Source organism: Perca fluviatilis, chromosome 18, assembly GCF_010015445.1.
Source record: "Perca fluviatilis chromosome 18, GENO_Pfluv_1.0, whole genome shotgun sequence".
Lineage (NCBI taxonomy): Eukaryota > Metazoa > Chordata > Actinopteri > Perciformes > Percidae > Perca > Perca fluviatilis.
In genome coordinates this window covers 15,939,601-15,949,748 of record NC_053129.1, presented here as the reverse complement: position 1 = coordinate 15,949,748, position 10,148 = coordinate 15,939,601, and the positions used below count along the sequence as shown (strand labels likewise).

The following is a 10,148-nucleotide window of genomic DNA, read 5'->3' as shown; positions in this document are numbered from 1 at the left end:
ATGTCCGTTTGTGCTTAGAAAATTGAACTGATAAGTGTTACACTGACCGGGTGTCTCACTGTGCCGATACTGTCTCTTCACTGTCATCGTACATTTGCAGCCAATTCTACGCTAAAGTATAGGTTCATAAGGGAAAGCATATTGTATTATCTATGGTCAAATTCTTTCATTTTTATGCAAGTCACATTCATACTTTTGATACTATATAGAAAACAATATCCTTTAATAGAATAAGTCCCCCAAAAAAGGCTGGTTGGGAAAGACCTTTTGGATGAGAAGCTATGAATTGTTGCCAGGAAGAGTGAAGTGGACGTAGAGAGATGAGGGATAGGTTGTGTATATGTATCCGTATGTATGTGTATATTCTGTGCGTCATGGAGATTTATGGATGGCACGTGATCTTGTAGAAAGATGGAATTGTCACGAGAGACTCCCAAAGCACTTAGTGCTGCTAACAAGACGTACAAACTCAATCTCACTCCCAGACACACGTCGTACACCAACACGCATCCATACTCAGACTAGGCTAGGAAACGGGACTATCTGCACTCAAGATTTTCCATTTCCATACGTTAAGCGACAAAAATGAAATCTGTTGAAAGAATGAGCAAAAACACCACATCAGCATGAAATGGAAAATGAATATTTCACCTTGTTACCTCACGTGTTGCATCTTTTCCTCAGTTAAATTGTGTCATTGTTGAGTTTCCTCATGGGAAACACAGTGTGCACCATTCTCCCTGCTCCTCTGGGATGCAGCTGTGGTGTGTGTGTGTGTGTGTGTGTGTGTGTGTGTGTGTGTGTGTGTGTGTGTGTGTGTGTGTGTGTGTGTGTGTGTGTGTGTGTGTGTGTGTGTGTGTGTGTGTGTGTGTGTGTGTGTGTGTGTGTGTGTGTGTGTGTGTGTGTGTGTGTGTGACCTTGGAGGAGGAAATGGTCTTGATGCGACGTCAGCTTCTCTCAGATGGAATTTTCCAGACGACGTGATCTCCATCTTATATTGGTTGTGTGTTCACGCGTGTTGTTGGGTGGAGACAGAGAAAGTAGCAGGCAGGGCACTGGCCTCCTGTGGGAATGAGAATAGGAAATTGGAGCCAACTGAAGACTGATAGGTAATCCAAAAGGAAACCGTATTATAACACAATGATGAAGATATACTGGTGATGTTGCGTGTCTTTGTTTCTGATTATTATTATCATCATGGTAAAGATTACAGTCTGGTACTTGATGAACCCAGAATGAGGTTATGCAATACGTGTGTGGGGCTTAGTACTATCTAAAAGCTGTTCTGCATTAGTTGCCGTCGCTCACACGGATCTCTCTCTCTCTCTCTCTCTCTCTCTCTCTCTCTCTCTCTCTCTCTCTCAAACACATACAGATGGGCACAGGGATGGATGGAATTGCATAGAAATAAAGATAACCCACAACTCCCATTTTAGACTCAGTTTTTCTAGTCCTGTACTTATTGTACATAACATTATTGTGCTGGAACTGACTCTAAACATCATCTCTCTTTCTCCAGGTAACAACTGGCAGTTTGTATTCAACGTCAAGTTCTACCCTCCTGACCCCTCACTGCTCACTGAAGACATCACCAGGTACACACACACACACACACACGTTAGAGATGTACCAATGTTTAGTTAAACCTGCATTAATACAATTCTTATGGAAATTTTGGGCAATGAAAAAACAAACTGTAAACAAACACCGACATATCACCTTTTGAAGTTGTTATAGTTAATTTGTTAGCACACAGAGGTTTATTTACACGTTCAGCAGACACGGAATAACATTAGTAATGTAATGTTTTCTCTCCACCTGATGAATGCGTAATGTTTTTCGCATTCATCAGTAATGTTTTCTCTCCACCTGATGAATGCAAGTCCAATATTCACTCTTTCTCTTTGTTTGGTCTTCACTAGTCTGGCTGAACAGATGTACGTTTGCTGGGATAAAGCCTGACATGTCCTCCCCTCTCACTATCTCCGCTGTGGGGGCTTAGAGCCGCCCAGGACGATTGTGATTGGTTTAAAGAAACACAAACAAGCCAGAGCGTTTTTTTTTTCTTCTTTTCTCCCAATCTCAGAATAGGTAGGCGGCGTAGCCAGACCTTTGCTGACAGTAAGAGTGAACTGAAGCATTAAAGTTGTGTGCTCTGAAGCCAAAACAATGAGCTGAACGATGCTAAAAGGCTCCACAGAAGTGTGGTGAACTGCAGAATTGAGTGATAGTTCTCTGTGGGGTTGTTAGTAGGGAGAAAGTGATCCCCTTCACATTACACATAATCATTTGACCCATTGTTAACATGTATAATATTGCTTGGTGCAGATTTAAAATTTCACTTTGAAAGTTGATTTTCATGTCTGTGCCCCACAATACAGCAAAAGTTTAAAAAGAAAACACACACAAGTTGGCATTGTACACATTTGCTTATTCATTTATATGTGTACATATGCATGCACACAGCAGACACGGGCAATGCTTCAAGCACACAGCATTTAGGTTGGAATGTGTGTGTCTAATGGAGCGAACAACTTCTCCGATGGTTTGTAGCTAAAGGCTAAGCGAGGACACTCACTAACACGCATACACTCACCCAGATAAGTACCAGCAACTGACCTGCGTTGTGTTGCTCCAGTAACTAGCTATTTCTCCTCCACCACGATAGGTGTGTACTTTTTTTGCCTATTCATCTTTTGTTAAGTTTCAGTTGAGAGATGTAATACAATTTCATGCCTGTTTTTCACAGGGTTTGCATCAGCCTGTATGATTGTATGTATTCATATATAAATAGAAAGTAATGCCTTTCATTTAAGATTTTTTTTTTTTAATTATGTTTCATTCTGCAATAACCCATATTAACATGGTAAAATCCAATACTGTCCTGGGGAAATAAATTTACCCAGTGAAGAGAAGCTCTGGTACTGGATGACTGGGCTTTAAGCCTCCATGTCAGCAAGTCCTGCCAAAGTGACTTTGAATGACATTTTTCAGCAGCCAGGGTGATGCATTTACCCAGCACCCTGAGGTGTCTGAATGAGTCATTCACACAGACGCTCCATTCACATAATACGATTTTGCATGAAGGTTTACAGCAGGGGACAGCTTACACTGTCGTAAATCCACGCAACCACTGGACGAGTCACTAACTGCAAACACACATGTTCTGCAACTGAGTTTGGGTATGTCATGGTGAGGATTAGACATAAGGTTATCCCAGCAAGCCAGTGTACCAGCACACTCAGAAAATTCGACAACAAACCCAGCACCAACAAAGACATTTAATCCGCACCAGCTGACCCTGTGCTCAGGCCTCACAGGAGGCAATTTGGCTGCTCGGATCGCTTTATTGTTATCATGAACAATGGAGCCGGTTTCAGTTAAAAGAGAGGCTTAAAATGTTTTATTTTTATTTTTTTATTAGACTTAAGTCAACAAAATCCCAACCTGTCTCCCTTTTTCTCTCATGTAGGTACCTGTTGTGTCTGCAGCTCCGTGAAGATGTGGCTTCGGGTCGACTGCCTTGCTCTTTTGTCACTCACGCTCTGCTGGGGTCATACACGTTGCAGGTAGAACACACTATGTATGGGTGTAAGCACTGTATGTCTGTGCTTATGTTTGGTGTGCAGTTTCCCTGCGTACGTATCTCTTTAATATTTTTTATTTATTTGTTTTATTTTTATGTTTACAGGCTGAAGTTGGGGACTATGAACCCGACCAGCCTCGGCCTCTGGACAACGTCAGTCAGCTGACCTTTGCGCCCAATCAGAGCAAAGAGATGGAGGAGAAAATTCTTGAACTCCACAAGTCTCACAGGTCAGAGAGAACAGAGCCATGCAGTCAAAAGTAGTCCGGGACAAGTTTTACATGTCTTTTTCTTGTAATTGAAAGCTGTACGTTTACTTATGTTTGTAACATACCTGTTACCTGTAGTAAATGGAGCGTGACTGGATCTTTTTCATGTACTGTATAATTCAAACATTATGGATTTACCGTATGTATGCCACGATGCTATTGTTAATCTGAGGGAGTTTGTAGTGATTTACTTTTTCTGGGTGTTAGGGGAATGACACCAGCACAGGCCGACGCACAGTTTCTAGAAAATGCCAAGAAACTGTCCATGTACGGGGTGGACCTGCACCATGCTAAGGTATGAATAAATGAATCTCTCCTCTCCTCTCCTTTCCATTGTTGTTAACATCAGGGGATTTGCACAGTTTCTTTGATGTGGAAAGAGTGTGTTTGTGTCACTGCATCTGTGTGTGTCAGCTGTACAAATACTCAGGGAGTCCATTGCCATGGGAACAGCCGGTCTCTCTCAGTGGGATAGCAGGTCATCAGCGGAGTTCGTGCATGTTTCCATGTGCGTCTGAGTATTTTTGTGTCTTTGTGCAAGACGGGCCAAAAAAAAAATGGGGGAAAATATGCATGAGAGAGAGAGGGAGTCTGAAAATAGAAAGATAGGATGCGAGATCGAGAATACAGAGAAGACAAAGACCTGACAGACAGAGATAAGGTTAGAGTGAGATGGGGACAGATCCTTGAAAGAGAGAAAGAGGCGAGTCCCCTTTAAGAGCATGCTCCACTTGTTTGCAACACAGAGAGGGAACCAGGGGAAAAGATGAGAGCAGCAGAGAGTGTTTCAAATGTTGCAAATCCTTTTTTCTGGCATACCAAAGTTGTGGGAATTCAAGGGGCAGAGATCTATTTTCTGCCCTGCACCATTTTGTTGTGGACGTTTCAAGACCCCAAAGCCCCTAGAGAAACCCTTTTTACATACTAGACGTCAAATACTATTTTATCAGAATGATATTGAACAAACACACATGCACTTCTGTATGTTTTAATAGAAATACAATTTGACACATTTGAATCATTCGGATACAAATTTCTCAATCCCAATTTGCAATTAAGATTTAAATAGTCATAATAAAAAGTATTTTTCACCAAGTACATTTTGTGATATGCAATGTCTGTTTTGCTGGTGGAAATAAAAAAAAAAAAAAAATGATCTGCAACAGGCCACGTATACGTTTATGGATGCGTTATTGTAATAGACCCTTCTCACGGAAGACATTTTGACATGTCCCAGTAAGAAAAGCACAGGTATAAATAAAAGTAAAGATGTCTGAATTCCCATGAGTTGCTTCAGTTTCGGGGTCCTGGTATTGTGCATGTCAACTCGCTGTCACACACTGAGGAGTTGATGTATTTCTTGATTCACCATTTTGTCACAAGTAATCTTGCAAAACTTGCTTCAGTCACTGAAGATGCATCTGAAGATGCATTGTTTGCTCACAGAAATAACAAAAAAGCAAAGGGGGGGGGGGATGGTTTTCCTACTGCATCCATTGTGTCAGTGTGTCCGAGAACAAAGTGCTAAAATGTATCTACTAGGAGCATAGAGATCGATGAGCAGCTGATGGCATGTCAAGGCCATGTGACATGGTTGTGTTTCCCAGGCAAACGGTCCATTGTCCACATATTGCATCCTCCATTAGTCCAACAGATTTTACTACTGTAATCAATAGCTCCCTTCCCGTTACCAGATGGCCTTGGACTTAAAAGCTTTGTCAGTAAGTTAGTCTGTGCGCTAACCATGTTTAGAGAGGTTCACCGTGTGTGTGTGTGTGTGTGTGTGTGTGTGTGTGTGTGTGTGTGTGTGTGTGTGTGTGTGTGTGTGTGTGTGTGTGTGTGGTAATTGAATTTCTGTTGACCTTAAGCAGACTACTTTATAAATCAATTGATGTACAGTATTATGATCTGATTAAGACAACCAGGCAGCGTATACAGATGTTCCACAGATAAAAATAGACCATAAAATGTTGTTTTTGTTTAAATCTCGACTATTCCAGGACTCTGAGGGTGTGGACATCATGCTAGGTGTGTGCGCCAACGGACTCCTGGTTTACAAAGACAGGCTCCGGATAAATCGTTTCGCTTGGCCCAAAATACTCAAGATTTCATACAAGAGGAACAACTTCTACATTAAGATCAGGCCAGGAGAGGTATGTACCCAGACACATACTGTACACACACACACACACGCGCACACACACAGGCTGTAAATACTCTCTGTAGTGTCAACATAACGGAGTGCTCCTAACATACTGTATTGTTTGAGGTAGTTTATTCTGCGGTTAATAAAAATGTCATCCTTTCTGTTGTTTCATGTGTTTCTGTGCTAGACGGAGCAGTTTGAGAGCACGGTGGGATTCAAACTCCAGAATCATCGATCTGCCAAAAGGCTGTGGAAAGTCTGTGTGGAGAATCACAGTTTCTTCAGGTAGATATACACACTGTCCTGTGTATGCTCATGGATTTCACAGATTGCCAGTCTGGAGTTTAGGTTTAGGGAAAAACAGCTGGTTAGGTAATGCTTAATGAAGGATAGTGTGCTTTATCAGACTCAACAAAAGGCTAGGTGGGTCTCTTTTCAGAGAATATGTTGGGACTGAGTGTGTGTATCTTGTGGTTGTTGAACCAGCCTGATGCCCGGGGCAATACATACACACTAATACACACACACAAAAGATGAACCAGGTGCTCATCATTGTGTGTGTGTGTGTGTGTGTGTGTGTGTGTGTGTGTGTGTGTGTGTGTGTGTGTGTGTGTGTGTGTGTGTGTGTGTGTGTGTGTGTGTGTGTGTGTGTGTGTGTGTGTGTGTGTGTGTGTGTGTGTGTGTGTGTGTGTGTGTGTGTGTGTGTGTGTGTGTGATGAGAGGAATAAGCTTTAATATCCTGCTGTTGCCTGAAAAAAATCTTTGCCTATCTTGTGCATGCAGATGTGAACGTTTAAATTGTATTGTAAAGTAAAACGTTTTAAAAGTCACATTTCCCCATCTTTCTCTCTCCCTCCCTCCCTCTCTCGTCTATAGGTTAAATGCTCCAGAACCTCCCGCCAAGGCCCGCTTCTTGACTCTGGGCTCCAAGTTCCGTTACAGCGGGCGAACCCAGGCACAGACCCGCGTGGCCAGCTCCCTCATAGACCGACCTGCACCCAACTTTGAACGCACCTCATCCAAACGTATCAGCCGCAGTCTGGATGGAGGTAACCCACTTACACACCCAACACAAAAAGAGACGCAGAAAGATGGCATTCATTCTTAAAAATGTTTAGTGAAAGGACAGACGGACAAAAAGAGGAGTGGGAGGAATGACGAGCAGATGGAAGTGGGGCCGTGGATGGGGGATTTGCGCGTGTCTGTGTGTCTAAAAAGCTAGTGTCCGACCTGATACAGGAAATAGCTGCAGCATATGTTTCCTGTCACAGTGTGAGAGACAGAGAAAGAGATGGAAAGAAAAAAAATGTTGTGTATGTAAAAAAAAAAAAGCCCTCACCAAAAGAAATCCAGGACTTGGATAAACACAGTCTGTCATGACAGAGAGAGGGACTGCTGAGCAGTGATCACATTTACTCATTGAACTTGGACTCGTATCTTCTTAATTTCTGCAAAAGATTGTTGCTCAGTAATATTTTAAATGAGGCATTGTCAGATCAGATACACATTTTGTTGTTTGGGGAAACATTTTTTTTTTTTTGTGGTTTTCCGGTTTGGGATTCCACCTCATGCAGCCGTGCAGTGCTGTTTCACGTGTCAGGTTCTTCCACGGTCTCACATCTCCCCCTGCTGGACGCATCTTTCCACTGCAAGCCAACATACTTGTAAAGTTGTTGCAGTTTTGTACCCCAAATTCAAAGTATTTAATAGGGCTGTGCTCGATTAAAGAAATTCTTAGTCGACTAACACTCATTCAATTGTATCGACTAATCGATTAGTTGATTTAATCGACAGATCTGTAAATCTGAGTTTCTCCGCAAAGAGTGATGCAAAAGCACCACTTTAATTCTTGCGTTTACCAGAGATGTGCTCGTACGTTTCTTGGAAATAAGTCATTCAGCATGAAAAAAGCATCAAACATGACTAATCGACTAAAGAAATTGAAGTTGACTAAGACCAAATGACCGATTAGTCGATTAATCGACTAAGAGAGAGCAGCCCTAGTATTTAAATACCAAAGCACAGTGTGTGAAAAGTTGAACTGACCACAACAGCTTCAACATTAGCTGCAGTCTGACCATGTGTAGAAAGTGTGACCAACAAACCCGTGATCTTCAACTGAACAAGTACACACAGTAGCTGCCAGTGAAAGAATTGCACAGTTTTTATTGTGCGTTAAAGTGATGGTTCGGAGTAATTTCACCCTAGGGTCCTTTGCACCATGACCTCGAGCCAAACACCCCCCAGAAGCTTTTTTCACCTGGGTCTAACGTTGGGAGAGTTAGCGTAGAGCAGCGTTATCAGCTGAATAGCTTAGCTCAGGGGCTAATGGACCCACGTTTGTATCTCGTAAATGACCCCACTAATAATGCCCGAAATGATACCAAACGTCTACACTAGTACAAATAGGTTATGCACTCATAAAACGATGGATTGGAAAGTTTGTAAGTACACCAGAAGTTTATGTAAATAACACTTGCCTGCTCTCTTCTGCTCTCTGCTGTTGTTGTTGCTGCTGCTGTAAGACGAGTGCTTAGGGCCGTCTACAAATTACAACACCGAAAAGAGATGCAACAAAAATATTTTGTAATTTTAACTTTTTTTTTAAGTAAGTGCTGTAGTATAACTAGCAGGAGACAAGTAATAATTGAGGTAAGTTTGGAGACATTACCTTATTTAGTATTTTTGTTGTATCTCTTTTCAGTGTAGTAATTTGTAGACAGCCCTAAGCACTCATCTAACTGCAGGTAGCAGCAACAACAGAGAGCAGAAGAGAGCAGGCAAGTGTTCATAAACTTCTGGTGTACTTACAAACTTTCTAATCCATCGTTTTATGAGTACATAACCTATTTGTACTAGTGTAGACGTTTGGTATCATTTCGAGGTCATTTATAGACTAACATGGATCCATTAGCCCTACGCTAAACTATTCAGATGATATACGTTTTAACAAAAAAACCCTAGATGTGAAATTACTGAACAATCATTACTAAAGTGTAGAGAAGTTGAAACTTGTTGTTTTAATTGTATTTTTTTTTTATCCGTGTATTTGTGTTTCTCATCCCTTAGCACCAGTGATCAACATAACTGAAGCCTCATCTGAGAACGGACGTGAGCCCCACCTGGAGCTCCACTCTGACTCTAAGGTGTGTGTGTGTGTGTGTGTGTGTGTGTGTGTGTGTGTGTGTGTGTGTGTGGTACACAGAAAAAGAAGGGAAGAGGAAACAAGACAGGAAGGGGGATGTATATCAATGTAGACAGCAAGTCATTTCTTTATTCTATTTTCACTGGGAGGCCATGTTTTGCCACAGGAACTGTTTATGTGTTTGTGTATCAAAGAGAGAGACATTATGCACGTTGGTGATGGAAAATCAACATGTGTATCTAGCAGGGACACTTTTAGGCTCGTCCTAGTATGTATGCAAGCATCTCTTAGCTTCATTTTATATTCATGTGTCCTTAAGAGTGTGTAAAAGTCGAGATTATTTTAAAGTCTTTTTTTTTTATAACACAACATGCATTTCCTGGGTTGGTATACTAATATTTTTAGTATGTGGTAAACACACGAGGAACCACGCAGCCGTCTTACTGCAGGCTCGTCTCACATCTGAAGTTGTACACACGTGAGGACAGACGGAGTTGTAGCTTGAATTTGTGTTAGAACAACGAAATGGTAAACCAAGGTTGATGTTATTTCTACTCCAACCCAACACCTCATAAAGCCGGTACTCTGGCAGTGATTGAGGAAGAATTGGCAACAGAAGTTTTATGAATAGCTGACTGTTTACGACTACTTTGGGACCATGCAAAGTACCAGGGGTTTTTGGATTTTTTTTTTTTTTTTTCTTTTTTATCTGGTTACTACCGAGACTTCAAATCACCTTGACGATAAGAGACCTATGCTAATGTTATTTCTGTTTTCACAGGATCATGTAGCTACTTAACTTTGCCTCCTCTAGGACCATAAGCTGTGAATTTGTGCGCGGGTGAAAGCGGGTACACAGACCGAAAAGACTGAAGGAGAAAGTTTCACGTCTCCATTTAATGCTATGCAGATGACTATGATTCTCTTTGTCTCAATGGTTTCCTTTTGGATCTTAACATTAACGTTATTTTAGAGCGGCTATTATAGGCTGCCTGCCAGGCA

At 41.7% G+C, this 10,148-nt stretch overlaps 1 protein-coding gene across 15 annotated transcripts in view; it reads left to right on the top strand.

The window, feature by feature from the left end:
- epb41l2 (erythrocyte membrane protein band 4.1 like 2) overlaps positions 1-10,148 on the top strand; it is a 58,580-nt gene that overhangs the window by 30,452 nt on the left and 17,980 nt on the right. For all 15 annotated transcript variants that reach the window (XM_039781056.1, XM_039781066.1, XM_039781065.1 and 12 more), the window contains exons 7-14: positions 1,520-1,595; positions 3,473-3,569; positions 3,692-3,816; positions 4,063-4,150; positions 5,856-6,008; positions 6,189-6,286; positions 6,878-7,050; positions 9,071-9,147. In XM_039781056.1, coding sequence (XP_039636990.1) covers positions 1,520-1,595; positions 3,473-3,569; positions 3,692-3,816; positions 4,063-4,150; positions 5,856-6,008; positions 6,189-6,286; positions 6,878-7,050; positions 9,071-9,147 — 887 coding nt within the window. The remainder of the gene's footprint in view (positions 1-1,519; positions 1,596-3,472; positions 3,570-3,691; positions 3,817-4,062; positions 4,151-5,855; positions 6,009-6,188; positions 6,287-6,877; positions 7,051-9,070; positions 9,148-10,148) is intronic.